Source organism: Teleopsis dalmanni, chromosome 2 (genome assembly GCF_002237135.1).
Source record: "Teleopsis dalmanni isolate 2A chromosome 2, ASM223713v2, whole genome shotgun sequence".
In the NCBI taxonomy this organism is placed as follows: domain Eukaryota; kingdom Metazoa; phylum Arthropoda; class Insecta; order Diptera; family Diopsidae; genus Teleopsis; species Teleopsis dalmanni.
Genome location: NC_051847.1, coordinates 179,684,966 through 179,708,378, shown reverse-complemented (window position 1 = coordinate 179,708,378; position 23,413 = coordinate 179,684,966). Strand labels below are relative to the sequence as shown.

Here is a 23,413-nt window from a genome sequence, read left to right as displayed (position 1 = left end):
ACATGCTCCTTAAGTATGGAAAACTATATATATATATATGTTTATATATATATATTACATGTTTAATATATTGTCATTTTATATCATGTACTTATAAATTAGGATGATACCAAACTACTTTGCCGCTTAGGCAACCTGAAACTAAAAGCGGTTCACGAGGGCTGAACTTGGTACTCAATACTACATCCGAGTGTGCACTTATGTTTTTAATTACCACCAATGGTATAGGTTCAGGTTTAACTGTCTGAAGTCTATTGTTGCGGGGATATTCTGAACATTGATCACTGAACCCTAACAAGCGTACACCATTTTCATATGGTGAAGATATAATTCTTCCATCGGATGAAAAAGAGGGCTCTTTTATAAAACCTTTTCCTTTGTTTGACTCAGGAATGTAGTACATTAGCTTTTTGGCATTTTGAACAATATTTCGTTCCTTAGTTCGCATTGGTGTTAAATGAATAGGTCTATGTTCAGTAGGTGGTTCTCTAGGTACGAAAACTAGTCCACTTGGGGGCGATAGAATATTTGGAGAACCTGGACGTAAACGACTTTCTTCAGATGAACTATTTGCGACATATCTTCTGTTAACAATTTCAGGATTATTACTTGAATTTGCGGTACGATTTACAGTTGCTGGTAAGACGCCGCTGCTTATAGCATAAACAAAACTATATCCAGTTACTGAACTTGAACTGCGAGAACGGGTCTGGCGCATTGCTCGCTCTTGCACTGTAACTTCTGCAGCCCATATATCCGGAACAAATAATTCTGATCGATTTTGAGGTACTAAAACATTAGATGATGTTGGTGGAGGGGGCGGTGGTGATACCACTGTTTTCAAAAATTAAATGTTTTAAAAATAAAATTAATTATGTGAAATTAACCTCTTGGACTAGTTGCTGAACGTAAACGACGTCTACGATTAAAATTAAAGTGAACATCATCTGGAGAATCACTGGTTTCTTCTTCGCTTCTTTCATCATCTGCTTCACTACCTAGTTTTCGCTTTCTTTGTCCACATTCTTGAACTTGATCAGTAATGTCAAACGGCTCCTCATTAATGTCATGAACACAAGACCATTCAGAGTTTTCATCGTGACATATATTACGGCTAAGAAGCGATTGTCCTTGCGGATCAATCTAAGAATGTATAACAATAATTAAAATTTATATGTTAATATAGTGTGTTTTATTTATATTGCAACTTCTCTTCAAAATCTTTCACTAAATATAATTATAAATCGGAAAAATCTAACTGCTGAAAGGATTGTATGTTATGGTACGTGAAAAAATAAATTTTTAAAATTTGCATACAGTAACGTACTTAATATATGACAAAATAAATATTCTGACAGCGCTAAACAACTTCTAAGCAGAATCAAAAATATTATGTCATAGAAATAAACATCCAAATGTGTTCACAAACATTAAGCTGTTTCGTCGCCTTTAATCAATTTGACAATTGATTAATGATCGAACATCGTCTAGGGCTAATATTTATTTGCACTACATCAACGAGCATCTGCTTGATATCGTAAATAAAAAAACGGTTCTGATCCAATTGGGGCCAGGGTATAGCTAATGCCAAATAATTATTTGTCAAAGAGTACCTCTTCTATTTCCGATGTATTCCAACTAAATTCTTAAGACTAATAATATCACATAACATAACATCTAATAACATCTAACACATAATTGTCCCACAGAGTATATTAACTTAAGCCATATCCTTACTTCGTAATTTAAAATTGTATCCCAAAGTGTGAAGGTTTTATTTTATCTAACATTGCAGGTTGAGTTGGGTTAAGCTAAAACAGTAACACAAAATTAGTAGAAAAGTCGCTACTCCAATTAATATTTAAAATTTAAAACTTCCAGTTAAAGTTCAAAAATTCTCAACATGATTTACTACAAAAATTGGAAATGTACTTATTACAAAGTGTTCAATGAACTCGAATCCCGTCTTGTATAAATATTTACAATATTAAAATTTTAAGCAGAAAGCCTCTATATGAATGTTGTTTTATTTTAAAAACATTAAAATCAAAGCAAAATTTTATTAAGAAAGAATGAGTATTTGCAGAAAAGACAGGCAGAGCAGAAAAACAGACACACCAACAAATTTAATACCTTCTGTTATTGAACAATTATGAAATACGAGAAATAGCTAATAAAACTAGTCGCTAAAAACTAAAGTTTTCTTTGTCTAAGTTTGTATATATACCTGAAGTGCTAAAATTACTTCTGCATCATCTTCATCTGGAAAATCGGTGACTAACTCGACTCGATTTTTTTTTTGTTTTTTGGAAAAAACATGCTCAAATTTCGCTGCTTGTGGTATATACTGATTTCCCATTTGCATAAGTCGATAAATTAATGGCTGTAAGATACAAAGTTTTAATGTGATAAATTAAACACAATAATAGTATTTGTGAAAGCTTACTCGAAAACCGCACAAATCTTTGTGCAAAGTTGTTAAATCCAATTCATGTACAATCATCAAAAATCCACCGGTTGTACATATAACTAGTTTAGTACCATCTGGAGTTATTCGACAACGCATTAAGCCACTTGTGTGAAACACTTTTTGATATATAAGTCCTTGCTCTGTAAGAGCATTAATATCCCATGTAAAAATACTACCGTCAAACCCAGATGTAACTAACAAATTGTCTTTAGTAGAATATTCTATATTTTTAACCCAGTTTGAATGACCGTGTAAGCTGCGAACTTTCCTTTTAAGTTGTCGTATATCCCAGAGCGCCACTGTAGTATCATCTGAACATGTTGCAAACATACGGTTATTCAAAAATCTTTAAAAACGAATTATTAACAAATAATAAATAAAAATTTTTTTCAAAATAAAATTCTTTACTTGACGCAGTTTACTCGGTCAGTGTGTGCCTCCATTATTTTATGTGTATGATTTGTAGTTACTGCATCAAATAAGAGAACACATTTTTTTTCGCACGCAGCGACTACAATATTTCTGAAATAAAAATTACATCAATTTTAATCATAGCTTCCTTGTTGTTAATAAATACCCTTCAGGAGAGAACTCTAAATTAAATACTCCTCCAAATTCAGATTTATTGAATTCACCGAATTCATTTTTCCATTCTTGATAGGGTTCTACCGAGGAATATATGCGCTTCATTATACTATTTGTGTCATTAAATCTTGGAGGCAGTGCCGACTCCCTTCTTGTTAACCAGTTTAGATAACTCATTTTTTTTAAGAATATAATACAACTTATTAAAGTTCCTTCAAAGTTTGTGGTTCAATTGTTTTGAACAACGTGGTAATTTCCCACAACTCACGATTAAATTTATACGATGTATCTAACCATAACACCAAACACAAAAACGAAATTCTTCTAAACTACAAAAATATCAGAATACGATTGACTGAACTGTCAAAACTAAAATATCGGCATATCGATATTCAGTAAAGTCAGCTGCTAGTATCATTCGTTACCCGTTATCGAATTTTTATTACTTTTATTTTTTAATTTTCAATCTACTTTAAAAAAGCTTTTAAGTTCTCTGTTCATTTCTTCTGCAATAAATTTATAAAAATATGAATTGATTGAAATAAAATTTTTATTTATAAAATTAATAAACGGATAAAACAAATGCCACACAAAACGGTACACAAGTCCAATTGTTCTACTGCACGAAAAGTTCGGCATACGAACTATAACAACTGTCAAGTTTATAATATCGGTATTCTTTGATATCGGTAAACTGATATTGATCACAATAGATATTCCATTTTTTATTATTACATGTTCCTTATATTAATAGTGTATATGTTGTGTATATATGTGTATATGCCGTCACTTTTATAAATATATATAATCTCATTAAAATAAAACTTAAATTCATTTAAACTAATATAAAAAAGTTAATATAATTTACTTAAATATATAATAACTAAACTTGTCTTCATTATGTGTACCTAAGCTTAGTATTAACATCCATGTTTCACAAAAGTTGGACATTGTACAAATTTCTTTTCTATTGGGGTTTATGTCAAATTGCATTTAGAAATTAATGTTAATAATAAGCCTTATCTGAAAATTATTTCTTCTTTTATAGTGCAAAATTTAAGAATAATAACTCATAGTATTACATAATTTTTAATTTAACAAAAGTCAAATACAAGGTAAACTTTATATATTTACAAAAGCATTCAGTCAGTGCTCAACTTAGCTGAAACTAAAATGATATGTATCATACTAAAATGATATACTCAGGTGCCAACTACTAGTACTAAAAACTAAGAAGAAAAACAAAATAAGTAGATAAAATTTGAAAAAAAAAATGAAATAATCGCACATTCACACTGTCCTTATTGTCACTAATGAGGTTGATTTATCATACACAGAGCTTTCTTATAAATAAGACCAAAAAACTCGAGTGCAACCTTCAAAAATAAATTTCCCACAAGGAAAATTACCAAAAGTTGAAATATATGTCACATGTTTTATACGTGAAATATAAACAAATAACAGTTGAGCTGTAAACAAAGACACTGAGGAATAATAAAATCTTTCTTTTTATTAATTGAATATGTAATTGATATATAAATAATTTAATATTTAAATTACATATTTAATTTTTTTTTAAACGAAGTTTATAAAAGTTCTATCAGCTGCATAACTGAGCTGATTATAATGTGAACTCATTCACTCAATAATATATACATATATAACCAGGTGCTTAAATTAAACAGTGTGAATGTACTATAAGAAAAAGTGCCGTTCAGTTCACATGAATTTTATTTAAGTAATTTAAATATTTATTTATAATAACTCTTGCAAAAATAATAATAATTAAAAATATTCGAGCTACATATATCTAAGTTCGGCCAATCTAGTAGTTCAATTTCTCAAATTTATTATGTTGACACATTAATCTAAACATGTCAAATGTTCTAACTCAAAATAATTTTTATAATTTGTCAATGCGATTGCATATCGTATCTATATTAAATAATTATTATTTTTTGTTTATTTACTAACGACGAATATTAAGATGTTTGTTTTTTATCAATGACCATTTTCTTTAGCGCTGACATTCAAATTTAACAAAGTTGGCATCACTTACTAAATAAAAACTTCAAAGCGTATCTATTTCGTGCAAGCAAATTGTTCTAATATAAATAATAAAATATAAAAATGATATCACAACCACAAGCCACTAAAGAAGAAGTTCTTAAATTGATGTCCATGAGAGATGCTTTAGAATTAAAGATTAAAGAAAATGGTTTAATTTTGGAGGCAGTATGTTAAATCTATTTTAATTATAATAATATAAATTCATTATTTTAATAGAACGGAAACGTTGGTATGAATGGACCACTGGTAGATGAAAATGGATTTCCTCGAACTGATATTGATATATATCAGGTTAGACAAGCTCGTCAACAAATTATTTGTCTACAAAATGACCATAAAACATTAATGAAACAAATTGAACAAAACTTGCATAAATTGCACAAAGAAGCATCAGAGGAGGAACAACATCAAAATATTTCAAATGTCACAGCAAACTTGCAATTGGAAGATGGTAACAGTACGCATAATGCCAGCGATAATGCTTCACCTGCAATTGTGAAAGTCACTCTTATAAGTCCAGGGTCACCAGCAGAAGATGCAGTAAGTGAAAATATATTCAATGTGTTAAAATAAAATTTATTTAAAATTCCTAGGGTCTATGTGTTGATGATGAAATAATTGAGTTCGGAACTATTAATGCAAGTAATTTTGAGAGAAATCTTAATCAAATTGGAGCTGTTGTTAATCATATGAAAGATCAAAAAGTTTATTTAAAAGTACGTCGCGGACATCAATTGCAGCGCCTATTATTAATACCAAAAATTTGGAGTGGACGTGGGTTATTGGGTTGTAATATTGTTTTATTAGAAAGTTAATTCATGTCAGATATATAAATAAATAGATTTTTAACCACACATCATCTGGAAATTGTCATCTTAGTTTAACATTAAGTCATCACTTTTTATTATAAAAACAGTTCAAAATATGGTATTAAATCGTATGAACTGCTGATATCAAATTTGTGTCATAATTTCATAATATATCTGTTGTATAAACATTTGTTGTATATTAATAAAAAATAATTACCTTTAAAAAGTTTCATTTTGTTACTCATTTTCTGATAACAAAACAGATTGTTTCTAACTTTTAGTGGTATAGCAATGTTTTTTTGTTCGATAGCAATGTTTATATTTTTAAATATTATTTTATGAAATATGTACAGTTTTTTTTAATGACTCAATTTTATTTACATATTTTGAACGAGCTAATGGTAAACTATTTAAATAAAACACATTTTTAAATTAATTTTAAAAGATATATTTTATTATCACTAATATTTTAACTATAGTCTATAATGATCTTAAGGGTAGTGATATAATACAACTTTTTGCAATATAACAACAAATTCAATACATATGATAAAGAAATAGTTATAAAATTTTATAACAATTATATTTTCAAATACATATATACAGAAATTATATACTTATCCTGTTTGGAGAAGTACCAATTATGGAAAGTGTTTTCCGATTTATGGAACGTGTTTTTATGCACTTCAATGCAGATTTGTTTATCTGTCTTATAGTTGAGCTTTATGTCATTAGGCACAATGACATATGACCTTTTGTTGGTTATTTTCTTGGTTTAACGCCTTTTTTTTCTGAATCTGGATCGTGCTGCGGTTAAATGCAATCTGAAGTTAGCGCAGTTTTAAATTCCATATGATTAATGTGCTTCACACTGTGCTTATGTTTAGCTACACGCTTCTTCAATTTGTATTGAGTTAAATTTTTATACAATTAAGTTGAATTGAGAAGAACAGTAAACAACACTATAAAAGTTGGTTTATGTGTATAAATGATTGAAAATTAAAGTTTGTGAGTTAAATTACAGTTAATTTGGTGAACTCGAGTAGTTTTAAATCATTATCTATAGAAATTTATTCAAATCGGGCAGTTACTTTGAGAAAGCGATGGCAAATACACAAAAATTTAATTATTTTTTTTTTTTGTGTAGTTTATATAAAATGTTATATAGTACAATATATAATACTATATAAGTAATAAAGTAGATGATACTCTGGGAGGTGTTAAAGTATAATATTTCAAATTTTAGTAGTTATTCAACAACTCATTGTCGTCATCTCCTAATAAGATGATAGTAAAAATTTTAAACTTGATATCAAATAAAACAGTTTCTATGCCTTTGAGAGAATTGAAATTTACCATAATTATTATATGAACTAAGAATATCAATACTCCTGTTCACGATTTTGTGTAAAAATTTTATTTACTTGTGTTTTGTGTAAATATGTGAAATTTTACTAGAAATTTGATATATGTAAAGTTATATTATTTATATATCAGTGAAGTTTTTGTACTAAGTATATTTATTTAAAAAAAGTGAAAATTTGTACTAAGTATATTTATTTAAAAAAAGGGGAACTATACGATTTATAAATTATAAATTATCACATTAAAAATATAACCGGATGCTTAAGGGTTGAAAATCTCCTTTATGCATTCTTTCAATTCTCTTATTAAGAAATGTCTTAAATTGTTATTGCGCACTGTAGAAGCCGCACTTGTTAACTGTCATTAGTTAGTAAAAAAAAGTCGGTCCTTTTTTTCACTCACAGGATATTAGATTTTCCCAACTTGAGTAGCAATAGTAAAATAAAGTTGAAAGCGCGTGCATTGGGTACGGAAAAAATTTTATTACTGCTGAAAAAAAATTAATTTTTATAACTTATATTATATTTTAAATTGTATACAAAAAGAATTTACATATTATATGTTATAAGTGAATTTTATGAAATATACATATGTATATGTATCTACTAGGAAGTGTTTTAAATATTTTTTAGAGTGAATACAAAAACATGGAAAAATGTTTTAGTTTATATAATGAATATCCATTACTATAAAACTTTTTAAAGAAGATTTACAAATGTGCATTTATCTAACTTTTTCATTATTATTATTTTATACATAACGTTCACGTCAAAACAAGATTCTTATGTGCTTGAATTCCATGAAAAGAAAAAATTATCATCTCAATAATAAAAGAACTAAAATGGCATTGACTTTTTGCCTTCAAAAAATGTACACGCATACATTTATACATATTAAAATGCATAGATTTGCTCAAGAGGCAGCAATAAATATGACTTCATCTGCATTCCTTTTGGAAATTGTAAATAATCAAAATATAATGAAAGGATTGATTTATATTAACAAAAGTTGATAGCGTCACAAAATTTGCATTTCTCTATAAAAGGGATTATTGTACATTTCTATTGTATAAAATCGAATCCTATGTACATATATGGAACATCATGTTTGATTGAAATTTATCCTTGCTTTTGTACGTACACAAAACTTAATGGTATTCATATACGATGTGCATAATATAAATAAAAAATTCTTTGGTGTACAGTATAGTCCATACTATACTCGTAACTAGGATAATTTTTATTTCATTTACCTTTCATCCTAATTTAAAAAATTATTTATTTTATGTACTCCCATTTGTATATTCAATTTGTAAATTTTTACAAAAATTTAAATACTTTTTAATTAAAATACAACGCCTCTGCATTTAAAAAAGTTATTGAGTTAATTAAAAATAAACATTACACAAATACTATTCATTGTATAATATGAATTATAATAAAAATAGAAATGTGCAAATTTTTATTTTTATTTAAAATTTTCTATAATATATTTATGTAAATATGTATCTGTATATATGTATACATATAGCATACATTTTCATAACATTCTACCCACGTACGTGAAAATTAAATAATTAAATATTTTTATAACCTAGACCAATTTTTAATACTACATGTATATGTGCATGTAAACATGTATATGTGTGCTATGTAGAAAAGGATATAAAGGAAACGAGAGTGCTTACATTGTTTATGCAGAAAATATTCGTATTGAAAAAGGAAAATATTCGTCGGCATAAAAATAACTAAAATAAAGTAGCATTGCAAGGATACTGCAGACATGAGTTTAAGTGGCACTAACAAGAAATGCGGGCAGTGCACAAGTATAAATAAAACAAGGTCGACGAAGCAAGTGTGTTGAATCATAAAAATAGAAACGAAAAATTCAAAAAGGATATGTGAAAATGTGTGCAGGAAAGGATAATCATTATAAGAATGTTAATCTTAAACATATAATTAATTACATATTAAGTATTAAAAATTATATAAAAAATGATGAGCGTATTATAATTCATGTATGTTAAGTTACTACCAAACTTAATGCGACAAAAAGTGAAAATTATTATAATATACACAAAAATGAAAGTAAAAAACACCTTAGCAGTGACTCTTAAGTGAACGAATGACATAAGTTGTTAGTCTAATTGGTAGTTCTCCAAATCCGGTAGTTATGCTTCCCTATCCCATATCTATACAACTATATAATTGGTACGATTGTTAATAATAAAAACTTCGCCTAAATGAAGAATGAAGAAACAAAATGTTCGCACGATATCTCTGATCGTGTGTACATTTACTTATTTGCTTGTTGGAGCTGCAGTTTTTGACGCACTCGAGTCGGAAACGGAAACCCGTCGTTTTGAAGCATTACAAGGTAAGCCACTATCTCTATATTATTATCTCTATATTATTATCTCGATATTATTAACTCTATATTATTATCTCTATATTATTATCACTATATTATTATCACTATATTATTACCTCTATATTATTATTATGCTGTAGTAGTATTATAGGTGATTATTTGTGTATTATAGCATTAATAACTATTTTTTTTATCATTATTTGAATAAAATTATGCTGATGATAATAAACTTTAACTCCTGCATAAGTATAGAGACTAGATAAAATATTTATAACTTTTGTTTCAGTATAGAGATTAGACAAAACATTTCTAGCTCTTTTTTAAGTATAGGGACTAGATAAAATATCTAACTCTTGTTTAATTATAGAGATGTCTGATTCATTTTTATTTTCTTCAGTTATTTACTGTACTAATAATTTTATGCCACGATTTTTCTCAAACTTCTCTGTATTACTAAGATCTGTATTATTTTTGCTATAGAAAACTAAAATTTAATGTTAAAGAGTTATTTCGTTTGAATTTCTCCGTAACGTTGAACAATTTTTATTTGTTATAGAAACTTTAATCTATGGAAGGCTTCCATATATACCATATTGTTTTAAGCAACCATATTTCACATGTATTGCACAGATAAGAATTTCTGAATAATTGTGTTTCTCTTTGCCTCTTTGTCAGTAAGTTTTGCAGTTCTATAGTCGAACTTATAAAACAGATTTCAATATTCATATATTTGTTTTAATAATGTTATTAATTATTTAAAAAAAATATGCAATTAAATGACAACAGTATTGATCTTTAATACAATAATTATGATTAATTATTGAAAATAACTACGTAGCTGAGCAAAAATAGCTATGGCCTTGTAAGTACTTCTAAGCACGTCATTGACTGTCTTGTATTCTGCTGATGTAACCATACATAAATATATAACATAACCTACTGTCTCGAATTCTTAGTTTTCTATAGAAATGGTTCATTATTTTTATAGCTTTTGTTTTGCTGCAAATAATTTTGTAATTGACTTTTGTCCATTATACGAGATGAGTTCATCGTTATTAATTATTGGTGGACCCATTCTTTAAAAATTCAATTTTGAATAATATTTTACTACATTACCGAAAATGATGATTCTTCATTTAGGTAAGTCTAATTATTCATTCTTAAACAGTTAGATACTTCGTTTATTATAATTCAGATGGCTCAATATGAACATTTTAATTATTTAAAACTCTCTAGTCATAATTGAGAGTTAATATTTGGTCAAAATTCGTTCGCCCCTGTATTATACTATTAATTCGTTTAAAGAATATATAGCATTACTCTATTTTATTTATTATTATTATTTTCCCTTTTTTTATTTTAGTTTATAATAATTCAGTCACATTTTATAGTTAAATATATTATATATTTGAATTTTTAAATTATTGTTATTATTGAACTTAAATAAAATACTCATACGCAACATATTAATTTATAACATTATAACATGAAAAACTATTAGTACCAAATATAAAATAAACTTTTTTATGGTCTCCGATTTGCCAATTATAGAAGAAGTTTTTTAATAAAAAACTAAATAAAAAACGAAATAAAATAAAAATTACAATATTCTAAATCAGGGCTATCCAAAGACGGTCCGCGGGTCACATGCGGCCCGCGGCTAATGTTTGTGCGGTCCGGGACCTGATTTTAGTCTGCTACAATTACGAAAATTTTCTTTTGGTGTACTGGTAAAAGTATATTATTTTATTTCTATGGTATCCCAAATAAATGAATTTAAATTGAAAAATTAATAAAACTAAATTTAACATTATAATCGTACTTGTATTGGCCCGCGATCGCATCTAGTCTGGACAGCACTTTTCTAAACAAATAAAGTAATTACTAATTTTTTTGTATATAAGAAAAAATTGTTTGGAAATATATTAAAAAGGTTAAAAAAGTTTACTGATTTACTTAAAAGATTTGGTACTGATTTTAAGAAATAAAATTTAAGAAAATACTCATATTCCAAGAAAATAATCCATTTAGTTATTAAAGAATACAACCCACTAATTAAATAAGAGAAAGTCTTCAGGAAAAATAAAATTCATGATGATAATAATGATACTTAAATAATATTGTCAAAGTCAAAGTGTTATTATATGATATAGTTTAACAATAAATTAGATAATTTATCACGTAAAGCTATATCAGAGACTTCTAATGGTGTTAAGCCCATCATTCCGTAGTACGGTAACAGAATGAGCCGAAAGGCCTAAAAAAATCGTTAAGATCACCGTTTTAACCTAACTTAATGTACAATATCACGTTAAATAAGATATATATAGCGTTAGAAGCTGACCAATTCATTGTTTACTTATTCTATTGGAACTATTGTGCTCTAATTGTAACATACATCAACACTGAAAGAGTAGCAATTTCATAAAAAAATCTATGAAAAGTATTGCATTTATTTTGACCTGATGAAATATAATAATCATGGCATAATTGCATGTCAGTACATAGATAAGTAAGACAATAAATAAAAAAGACTGTTCAAACCTATTCTACTATGCCAGAAGATACCAGAGCATAGCAGAATAAATTTCAATTTCAATATAATAATGTCAAATGAAACATTACTATATATTTTTAAACAAAAAGAATACATTAAACCAAATTAGGGCACATTTGAAAAAGCTTAAATTTTATAAATAGTCTTATTTAATTACGTGGAATAAGTAATACTAGGTATATATTATTATTTTACTTGCGTTTATAATAAATATGTGTGAAAGATTACTTAATAAACCTTTGAATTAAGTATTCAATAAGCATCATGCAAATATAGTCTGAAATAGTTTTAAAAAAATTTAAAAAATATTGTTTGATTATAACGTTAGCTGATGCGATGATTTCAAAGATTTTTAATTGATGACATATATGGTATAAATAATGGGTACATTTTTTTTTGAAATTATTTCTACTCTTTACCATGCAGCTGTAGGACGCAAGTAAGGAGTCTTCCAGCTATATTACGAATCTTTTGGATTAAATTGTTAATTTCTTAACAGGGACCAAACAGTTATTTCAAAAATTTTTAAGAAAAAAAGCAGCAACATAAAGTCTAAATTCATTTTTAAGTATATAAATATCATTCTAACAATTTTCATCAACAATAATAATATTTGCTTTATATTATGTTATATTTTTCAGAATATATTTTTCAACAATAATAATAATATTTGCTTTATATTATATTATATTTTTCAGAAATAATTATCATCGTGTGCCTTTTATTTTTACATGCAAAAATAACTCTTACAATCTGCTTTTTATTTTAAAACACACAAATAACTATTATTTTTACTTTAGAAATATAAAAATCAGAAATAATTTTTATTTTTGAAAACAAAATATAACTTTTGAATCTGAAAAATATAATATAAAGCAAATATAATTATTATTTTTTGGCTTTTATTTTAAAATAATAACTGTTACGATCCCTCTGCTACTCTACTTAGCAATACTTCATTCGACCGCAACCTTTCTAAAACTGCTTTACATAAGAAAAGTATATTTAATATCGTTGTCCTATATATCGGTAGCAATTATATTATTAATTACAAAAGACGCAATCATTTGTATAAGTGAGATGACATAATCTTCAACCATTCTAAGTGTGCAATATTCTTACGTCAATTTAGTATATTTTTTTGTGCTGAATTATTAGAACAAATACTATAAAAACTATAGATGCGGTCATTAAAGTCAATAATACAATATTAACCGCTCCTATGTTTTTCAATTCACTTATAAAAGCATCATCTTAGTTTATTTTTTTATATATTTTGAGGACCAACACCAATTTAATTTTTACCAATTAAACTAAACTTTTTTAGAAAATTGATAAGAAACGTATATTCTCAACTATCCGATAAAATGTACAATAATTCTAAATGGATCAACATGTTGTCCTTATTGTTTTTTTTGAGCTTTGTTGGATTCATATACTTAACATTCTAGTGAGTATCCTTAGTTTGAATTTAGTTAGAGGAGCAGCTAGTAATTTTAATGTATAAATACTACAATAAATTTAATTTAAAACAATTAGATTAATTACGCAGGCATACTGGTTTGTCACTAAGTAATAGATTCATAAAGATTTAAATGTTCCTAATTCTAAGTATCTCGAAAGATTGACTAACTATATTAATTAACTAACTGTGGATCTATTAGATGAAACTGAGAATGTTAAAAGACTGATAAATTCACATATCTTTGATTTCACATTTATGCAAAAATTAAACAAATTATTATAAATAATAGTATTCAATATGTATAAAATATATGTAATATTTTTTTAATACTTAAATAAATAGATTTGAAACAAAATTTTATCAAAACAAAAAGAAATTATATATATTTATATATTGTTACAACAGCGTTTTTTGATGTCCAATATTCGAGTTTATATAGCCAATTTATATATCTGCCATCTGTCATATCCAATAAATAAAAATATTGTTTTAGGGATGGCGTATTTAATCACCCGATGACCAGCTATATTCTAGTCTTAGTGATCAGTAATACAAAAGCATAAACTAACAGATAGCAAATGGATTTAGACACTGATACACTTTATTAATAAAATAATAATCCAATATGGCTGATAAACCTATTTGTAGTTGCAAGCACACACTGGTCCTGGTCTTATTAAAAGATTGCCTTCTGCAGTCAGAAAAATGGTAACTTTATTATTATGTTTTATTTTTTCTTTTATTTTTACTTTAAAATTTAATATTAATTTTTTTAATTGCATCAGGAAAAAAATTCAATAAGAAACAGGAGTGTAACTTTTAATTTCTTTATAGTCTCGTATATATAATTATACTATATATAAGATCTGTTAGTTAGCAACCGTTCTGCTTAAAAAGCTATATTGTAAGAAATTATTTAGTGTAGCTGAGTACGACTTGCAAATTTTAAGGATGTCAAAATAGACAATAGTTACCTCTGAGTGCAAGTGTTAATAATTACTTTCGACACGCACCGTTTTAACCTAACATAACTTAGAACGGGTACTTCATGCATTCAAACCGAACACACTAGGTAATGAGTACTGACTTTTTTATATTTATTATATGTTTTAAATATATTAAAATAAATTTAGTAAATTCTACATAAAAACGTTTTGAATTAAAAATCTTTTTGCAAAGATTATTTTTTTTTAAACGGGCTTTCAGAAACCATGATTATAAATAAAAGATATTGGTCATTCAAGCAATAAATAGTTTTTTAATAGTATTTTATCAAGTTTCACCAACATAAAATAATTATTTCTTTTTTCTTGTATTTGTAGCTGTCGAAAACATGATAATACGCAAATATAACATTTCACAAGAGGATTTCAAAGTTATGGAAACTGTTGTTCTTAAATCAGAACCGCATAAAGCTGGCCAACAATGGAAATTTACTGGTGCATTCTATTATGCGACTACTGTGCTGACCACAATCGGTTACGGACATTCGACACCAAGCACTATAGGTGGAAAGCTTTTTACCATGTGCTATGCAATTGTTGGCATACCATTGGGCCTTGTTATGTTTCAAAGTATTGGAGAAAGAGTTAATAGACTGAGCAGGTTAGTTCAACTTGAGTTCGGTTGCGAGTTGGTTTTACATATTATAATTACAAGCAATTTAAATGATATGTCGATATAATTTATACAAAATTTTATTTAAATTTCAGCTTTGTTATACAAGCGGTGAGAATATCTCTACGCTGTAAACGAACTGCAGCTTCTGAAGTAGATTTAATATGCGTTGTTACAACGCTGAGCTCTTTAACGATAGCGGGTGGTGCTGCGGCCTTTTCGAAATTTGAAGGTTGGAGCTATTTTGATTCAGTATATTACTGTTTTATTACTTTAACTACAATAGGTAAGAAGAATTTATAATTTTAATTTTTAAAACACTCATAAAACTTTTATTTCGTTTTCAAGGTTTTGGAGATATGGTGGCATTGCAAAAGGATAATGCGCTCAATAGTAAGCCTGAATATGTAATGTTTGCGTTAATCTTCATACTATTTGGCCTAGCAATTGTTGCTGCCTCACTAAATTTATTAGTACTTAGGTTTGTTACGATGAATACAGAAGATGAGCGTAGAGATGAAGCTCAGGCTATGCAGGTAAAGTTTCTAATTAATTTTCATTTTTTGAATTAATTTTAATAAATCAAATATTTTGAAATAATTTAATTTAATCCAGTGTCTTGAGTAGTTTCTAAAATTTTGCAAGTGTAGATATGAAACCAAAATGATTTCGATATTAATGTTTAGGTTTCAGAAAATAATAATTATAATATATTATTGACTTGCATAAACTAAAATAGTTTTATTTTGTATTTTATACGACACTATAATCTTAATTATATTTTTAACATAGTTATTAGCATTTTTTATAGTTTCTTAATTCAGTAACTGAAATTATCATTAATATTGTTTTAAAATATGAATTAATATTAAAAGTAAATTGCATTTATTTACTGCTTAACTTAGGTATATTTTATCAATTGTCATTAAGATAATTTTGCATCTTGCATAAGAATATAAAAATTAATGAAAAACAGTGGCGTTTCTGTGCCAAAAGGAAGCTATTATGATTATAAACTAAGGGCGCAGTAAAACAAATGTGCAAACCTTGTCTAAAAATTTTTATTTAACATATATATCTAACACTTAAAAAAGGGCATTAAACATGCATTATTTTTTTATTACATTAGGACTCTAGTGAGTTTTTGTCTCCATGGGGATACTAACTATTGATTACTCCATGGCTAAACCACACCTATGTGGTATAAAAACAGTCAAAACAGTATTAATAAAAATTATGCATTTTTTAAACTTTTAAATAGTTATGGAATAATTATACGTATAAGTATATCTAAACTATTTTGGTTTCATATTTGAGTAAAAATCAATATAGCTAGTGCTTTGAATATAATTTTATATCAGTTATTTCTTTATAGAAGTAAAAATTTTTTATAAAAATATTTTTACCTGTCCAACTTAAATTGAAAATATCTTTAAAACCAATCTAACTCGCTTTATCCATGTTGATTTCTGTACTTTTTATAAAAATTAACAGAGAGAAAACATAAAACATAAAAAAAAATATCATTATCTGCTTTAATAATCATATATTTAATTCCTTCATTTAAAAATATTACAATTTTATATCACCATGTATTAGTAAATTTTGATGATTTTTAAAATATTTTAAATAATTTCATTTAATATTTTCCATATCCTTGAGGGTTATATCTTTTCCTGTTGTATTGTTTATTTTTATTTTAAGTTTATATCACATTACCTTAAGCTTTATTTTACGGCAAGACTACCGACATTTTGTGACTATAGTTCGTATTAACGAAACTACATACAAGTACATGTGTTACTTAAAGTGTCTTGATTGTTGGTTTGTGTAAAATAATCCTATAACATTTACTACCGATTCAATTACAGTACCATTCAAGTAAATACGGTAGTTGAACTACATTTGTTCATTTTTAAGTCCCTTCATTTTGTTACATGTGACTATATTATATCCAAGGGATACGCTTAGTCTTATAGACCTATTGTGTTACCGTATAATTGTGTGACTATATTAATGTCACGGTACAATTTCTAGGATTCATTATTTCATATTAGTAAATAAACGGAGGTAATTTACATATATCAATAATACTGTTACCATAGTTTTTTATTCTCCAAACGTCTGTATAATACAAATATAACTTGTGACCTCATTTATATATCTATTGGCAAGTGAGATCCTCCGCTAAACTTTATAATAACTTAAATTTTAATAATTTTTAATGGGAATTCAATTATAAGCAATTAATATGAGTGAAAATTGTTGAATATATAAATATATGAATATATTTATTAACTTATTAAAAATATTATAAACGTCGATGTTTCTTATTCAAATTATAATCCTAAATTTATTTAGTACATTTTAATACCACATTTAGTTCTAAATAATTATATATTCATAATATTGACAGTGCTGTAGAAGATAACTAGGCAACACTATCTTATAACGCCGAACAAAGCGAACCTAATTAAGCAAATTTATTGAAATCGCAAATATCATATAGAAGTCTGTAATTTGAGTCTATAGTTATCAAATGACTTCTCCAATTTTTCAAAATTCTATCAGGAATGTTTACAGTTTTTTTTTATATATATTATTTATTTATTTTTATTATTTTTTGCATTTGAAAATACCCATTTCTTCATTCTTATATCAGTGCAGCGATAGAAATAATATTTTCTGTTCCAATTCAGAAATGTGGTGTCCTAATATAGGGCTCACTTCAGAACAGACTACACATATTCATATTAATAAATTATTTCTTATTAATAATTAATAATTATTTCTTATAAATAAATTATTTCTTAATAATTTATCAATTATTAATAATTTAGGACTGCTCCGTTGAAGCAGCCTTTACTAGTCTGCCTTATTTTCTAAAGTGCTGTTTTAAAATACAAATTGCTATAGTGTATATAAGCTTATAAATTTCATATAGAGAATATGGTAATTCCACTTAAATTTTTTTAGATAATTTTTTTTTTTGATATATAAGGCGATATTTTCAATAATTCATTTGTTTAATTATGAACTGCATGTTTATCATTGTATCAAAACAATTTATTTAAATATTTCTAAATTATATACTGTCAATATACGACAAGTGTTAAAAGTTATATTAAAAATTCAAAAAAAAAAAAAAATTAACAAAGATATTGATCTCGTCTTTATGGTATTTTAAATTTATAAAAATCACATTTTTTATAATCAACTTAAAAATAAAGAGAAGTAAATCAGACTTTTACTAAAAACAGTCCGCTATTAATAATTTTTATAATTTTTTTTTTGGAAACTTTAATAGTTTTTATATTATTTAACAAAATCAAAAGTCAGTTTTCATAAAAAATTGCTTTCTTCACATGAAATTCAAACTTGCACTTTTAAATAAAAATTTTATCTATACTTTTTATGACTGAAAATTAATTTAATTAATTGTATGCATATTATAAAAATTAATTAATTTATTTTTAATATAAAATTCATTTTGAAATATTTGTTCGCAATTCTTTAGTAAAATCATTTTTTAAAAATTATATCATAAATAATATTTTTAACATTTTGCACAATTCATTATTGTTGTTGTTAAAGTTCGGCACAAAAATTTAATTTTCTATATTTTTAAAATTTTATTCTTTTAACAGAACTACATTAAATGGTTTAAAATTATTTTCTTTTTTTGGTTCCTTTCAAAATATTGGATACCAACTGTAATCAATACAATAGTTTATGAGCAAGTCCAATTTTTGGACAAATGAGGTGATTGCGGATCTTTATAATTTGATTAATTTTACAATAACATTTTAAATATATTATTATACTGTATAAATATTAATTTAATATTATTGTCTATTCTGTAAGAAGTCTAATTCCCACAAAGCAGGACACAATTATACAACTATTCGTTCTCTTTAGCAGTAGTACATATACACTTTGTTCCCTAATATTTATATTTTGATAATTAATAGAAAACGAACGTGTTCAATAGCGAAATGGATCATGCTTATTGTAATGACTTTATGCCGAAAGATATTAATTTTACTTTTTCAAATTATTTTTAATTCAAATTTTTAAAAATTCTCATATATGGCTTCTACTATCAATAATAATATCTTTCAGTCCGCATTTGGCGTGCTTTAGAAATCTATGTTTATAATGAAAATACTGCCATTGGTTAGTTCAGGGATACGGCCCGTGGGCCAGATGTGGGTCGAGGCTAATGTTTATATGGTCCGCGACATGTTGCTAATCTATTACAATTACGCAAATTTTCTTTTGGTGTACTTATAAAACCACATTATTTTATTTTTATGGTATATCAAATAAATAAATTAAAATTGTTAAATAAACTAAATTTAACATTATAACAGTATTTATAATGGTACAGGTATATATTTGTTTCTGCGACCCTCTAATCTGTACAGTAATCGCATCCGGTCTGGACACCCCTGGGTTAGTTATTTAGTTATTTTTTTTTGTTCAAATACGTTTGTATATTTAATTGATGAATACAATTAACAAAGAAGTATTTGACTTGTCTTCAACCGTCTGTCAGAAAATTATTTGGATATAAAATATAATATTAATTATATTATTATTTTAAATAATTTATAAAAAAAAAACCAAATTAAGATTCATGTAACATAAATAGCTTCAAAAAAAAAAAATAAATAAAATCTAAATTAAAAAACGTAAAATATACCAATTTTATACCATGTACCAATTTACCAAAAAATATAGAAGATTACGAATTAAAAAAAATTAAAATTAAAGGTCATCAAATCTAAAGTCAGAAATTAAGCTCAGACACTATTATCTTTCTGTACTTTAAAGATTTTTTGACACAATTTATAAGTATAAGCCAATCAACACTTTTAAAACATAAATTCCTTGGATCTGAATTCATTGAGTACAGAACAAACATCTATATTCCTGATAACACTTTTTTGAAAGTGTTACCCTTGAGTTTGATCATACCTGCTCTGACGTTAAAGATCCATAAAATCGCTGATGCACGTTAATTGTGGTAAAGATACTTTTGGGCTTTTAAAACCTGTTTCACTATTTTGTTGTAGCACTTTTTTTTCTGTATATGTCCATCCAGATCTAAATTCTATAAGTTGATATTTTTTGATGACTTTAGTAGTCAATATAAATGTCATAAAACTTAATGATAACAAATTGATTTATGTAACTGACAAAATCTATTCTATTCATTTATCTTCTTCTATTATTCTTCAATAATTTCATGATAATATTTTATAATAATACAATATGTTTTATATATTATTATTATAATTATAAATAATATTTTATAATAATATTTTAAACTTCTTTAAAGTCTGCAATTCCAAGAAACTATTTCATTGACATTATATTTACTATCTCTAGAACATGAGTGTGCGCCCGCTCCTATTAACTGGGGAGCATATTTTTATTCAAAAGCAGACGCTCTACGAGATAGTATACCCAATCTGTCATTTATGCATTTTACTTTATTGTTCGGAAATGTCTTCAATGACAGACATACATTTGAATTGATTGTACATTATATATGTCCCTACATCTTGCAGATGTCTTTGATAACGGATCGGCCCGTTTCCAACTGGGAAGCGGTTTGTATACATGCACTAATACACACAAATGTGTTGTATGTCTCCATAAAAGAAAGTAACAAGATTCAACCATCAAACATCAAAAATAGAAAACATCATATTTTCCATATTTTCTGGTTTTAATATATTTAGCTATATAAATATTAAGGTTTTTAACATATCCTATTGGCTATGTATTATTCGTAACATGATTTTGGTCATTTGTCCTTGAGTAAACTGATGGTTGAAATATGTTCACAATTCGTTAAGAAACAGATTGAAGGGTTACATACCTTTTGCTCAAAAAGTATCCGGATTATGTTGTTTGTAATGTTGTCCTTAAGTAATAGACTACTCCTACTACTTTTTTTGTTATGAAAGTGTGTACCTTTCTTGACATATGGTACAAATTTGAGCGCCATCTGTCAATTAGTTTGTTTACAGTGGCTGTTAATGTGAGACTACCTCAAGTGCATTTAACGATTTTTACTATGGAAAATTCTTGTTGTACGCGATTTTTTGACCAAACACGGCACCACTGTTATCGCTCAGGCACCATATTCGCCAGATCTGAACCCATGTGACTTTGTCCTGTTCCCGAAACTTAAATTGCTCCTACGTGGTAAGCGTTTTGAGTCGATTGAATTGGTAAAAGAGAATTCGCTGAAGGAACTAAAAGCCATACCTTAACGGGCCTACGAAAAGTGTATGGAAGATTGGGTTAAGCGTTGGCGTATGTGTATCGCTTCAGAAGGAGCATATTTTGAAGGAGATAAAATATATTTGGAACAAAATTTAAAGTACTTTTTGAGCAGAGTTGTAAGTTGTTATGTGCTATCTCTTCTCTTAGAGCTTTGATATAAATGTTATTTGCTGGATCAATATCTATTCAATTAAACATTGTGTCAAACTGACTGATAGAATTACAAACATATATTCGTTCATAATATAATACATTTAAAATGTTTTAGGTGCATATATGGTAGGGAGTACTTGAAGCTCCATTCATGAGATGCCTTTTAATTTCTCAAACTGTGTAGCCATCAAACTTTTTAACTGGTTTCTTAACAATACTAGGCATAAAAGTATATTCCATAAGATATGATTATAGTTTAACTGTACTTATTCAAAAATAATTTAAATTTATTTGCATTACGCTTATATGTAAATTAAATTTTTTCTATAGTCCAGACATGTAAACTTGATTCTGTTTTGCTATTGACACCTTTGAACACATAAAAAATGCTTTTATAACTTAAGTTTAATAATTATTGAAAACTTGGCTTAAACATTATACTCAATTTAAATTTCAGGCTCTCCAAGTGGCTGTTAAACTGGAAGGTGATGTTATAACAGCGAATGGCTCTATTTTAAGTGGATATGAGGGACACGACGCTCAATCATTTAATGGAACAAATACATCAATGTGTTCATGTCATTGTGCATGTTTTAGTGCAAACCGACATAAAAAGTAAGTACACCTTCAGTATCCACCATATCTGTGCCAAAACTAAATTTATAAAGCATTTATAGTATAGCTAATGTAACAAATATTAATAATGTAATTATTATTTTACATTTTAATTTAATTGTAAATAATTTATGTAAAATGTTTTCCTTTCTCTTTTACACGAATGTTAATGTGTTCGTTGTTTTTAACTTTTAAAATGTTTGTACTTTCATCCGAAATTCCTCAAGAAGTTCACTCGCCGATGATATGTAAGCTTTTTCACTTTTATTTTATAAGTGTATAACATCATATTTTATATTATTTTTTTTCAAAATTATTTTTATTTAATGAATTCAATTTATTTTGCGTTGTTGTGCAACCTAATAAATAAATAATTTTTATTCAATTTTCATTACACTATTAAATTATTAACGTATTATTATTTTTTCTAAATCTTTTATTTATTGCAATATAGGCATCAATACAAAGTACGTAGATCACCAACACACATCCGGCATTTATTACCAGAACTTGTGCCAATGCAAGATTTAGGCTATGACACCAATAGTCTTCATACCGGGGACGTGGATGTATTGGATACTGCTTCCGTTTCGCCTTCCAAACCACATAAGCAATTGCTTAAGCGAAATGTATCGTTATTGTCATTTCGTATATAGACAAATATTTTTAGATTTTATATAAAATCTTTATAAGTAATACATAAATTTTATTTGTAAGTTAATTGAAATTTCCTAATTCATCGGTTTATTTTATATAATGTATAATTTGAATTATAATTTTTAAATTTCGAAAACTGCAAACTAATAGTAAATTAATGAAACTGCTCTGTAAATATTATCAAGTGAAAGATTTACATTTCCAAACAACTAATCTACCAAACTTATAGTAACTGGGTCTTACAATAATGTATTTCCGATAAAATTCTACAAAAACATGGTCGTTCTAAATCTTTATAAGAGAATATCTAATATATTCAAATTAAACGAAACCGTAAATATTAAATAAAGCCAAATTTTTTCGTAATTTCAAAAATAAAA

The 23,413-nt window shown here is 26.5% G+C and overlaps 3 protein-coding genes across 6 annotated transcripts; 2 read left to right on the top strand and 1 right to left on the bottom strand.

Annotated features, from left to right (window-relative positions):
* Window positions 1–20: 20 nt before the first annotated feature.
* On the bottom strand, window positions 21–3,546 carry LOC119680606 (DDB1- and CUL4-associated factor 10 homolog). Its single transcript, XM_038093517.1, has 6 exons — window positions 3,048–3,546; window positions 2,879–2,992; window positions 2,447–2,816; window positions 2,228–2,383; window positions 888–1,143; window positions 21–834 (listed from the first exon to the last, which is right to left on the bottom strand). The coding sequence occupies exons 1-6, from the start codon at window positions 3,230–3,232 to the stop codon at window positions 92–94; spliced, it is 1,824 nt and encodes a 607-aa protein (XP_037949445.1). The 5' UTR covers window positions 3,233–3,546; the 3' UTR covers window positions 21–91.
* A 1,452-nt stretch (window positions 3,547–4,998) lies between these two features.
* Window positions 4,999–5,979, top strand: LOC119680465 (26S proteasome non-ATPase regulatory subunit 9-like). 2 transcript variants are annotated; one of them, XM_038093286.1, is made up of 3 exons: window positions 4,999–5,287; window positions 5,342–5,665; window positions 5,719–5,979. In XM_038093286.1, exons 1-3 carry the CDS (start codon window positions 5,186–5,188, stop codon window positions 5,938–5,940), a joined length of 648 nt encoding a protein of 215 aa, XP_037949214.1. In that variant the 5' UTR covers window positions 4,999–5,185; the 3' UTR covers window positions 5,941–5,979. The 2 variants fall into 2 exon arrangements, with proteins under 2 accessions (XP_037949214.1, XP_037949213.1); XM_038093285.1 differs by having other exon boundaries at window positions 5,001–5,290.
* Window positions 5,980–9,315: 3,336 nt separating this feature from the next.
* Window positions 9,316–23,059, top strand: LOC119681555 (two pore potassium channel protein sup-9-like). Of its 3 annotated transcripts, none has more exons than XM_038094786.1 (7): window positions 9,316–9,675; window positions 15,014–15,296; window positions 15,404–15,594; window positions 15,657–15,844; window positions 22,219–22,376; window positions 22,607–22,624; window positions 22,831–23,059. In XM_038094786.1, exons 1-7 carry the CDS (start codon window positions 9,549–9,551, stop codon window positions 23,030–23,032), a joined length of 1,167 nt encoding a protein of 388 aa, XP_037950714.1. In that variant the 5' UTR covers window positions 9,316–9,548; the 3' UTR covers window positions 23,033–23,059. The 3 variants fall into 3 exon arrangements, with proteins under 3 accessions (XP_037950714.1, XP_037950713.1, XP_037950715.1); XM_038094785.1 differs by having other exon boundaries at window positions 22,604–22,624; XM_038094787.1 differs by lacking the exon at window positions 22,607–22,624.
* Window positions 23,060–23,413: the final 354 nt, after the last annotated feature.

Bases quoted from the DNA above. Each gene is read 5' to 3' on its own strand.
- LOC119680465 (XM_038093285.1), top strand. From the start codon at position 5,186: ATGATATCACAACCACAAGCCACTAAAGAAGAAGTTCTTAAATTGATG. The intron at 5,291-5,341 runs GTATGTTAAATC...TTATTTTAATAG, and splicing joins ATGGTTTAATTTTGGAGGCA to AACGGAAACGTTGGTATGAA. The intron at 5,666-5,718 runs GTAAGTGAAAAT...TAAAATTCCTAG, and splicing joins GGTCACCAGCAGAAGATGCA to GGTCTATGTGTTGATGATGA.
- LOC119680606 (XM_038093517.1), bottom strand. From the start codon at position 3,232: ATGAGTTATCTAAACTGGTTAACAAGAAGGGAGTCGGCACTGCCTCCA. The intron at 2,384-2,446 runs GTAAGCTTTCAC...TGTATCTTACAG, and splicing joins AAGATTTGTGCGGTTTTCGA to CCATTAATTTATCGACTTAT. The intron at 835-887 runs GTTAATTTCACA...TTTTGAAAACAG, and splicing joins TTCAGCAACTAGTCCAAGAG to TGGTATCACCACCGCCCCCT.
- LOC119681555 (XM_038094785.1), top strand. From the start codon at position 9,549: ATGAAGAAACAAAATGTTCGCACGATATCTCTGATCGTGTGTACATTT. The intron at 9,676-15,013 runs GTAAGCCACTAT...TTGTATTTGTAG, and splicing joins TCGTTTTGAAGCATTACAAG to CTGTCGAAAACATGATAATA. The intron at 22,377-22,603 runs GTAAGTACACCT...AAATTCCTCAAG, and splicing joins AGTGCAAACCGACATAAAAA to AAGTTCACTCGCCGATGATA.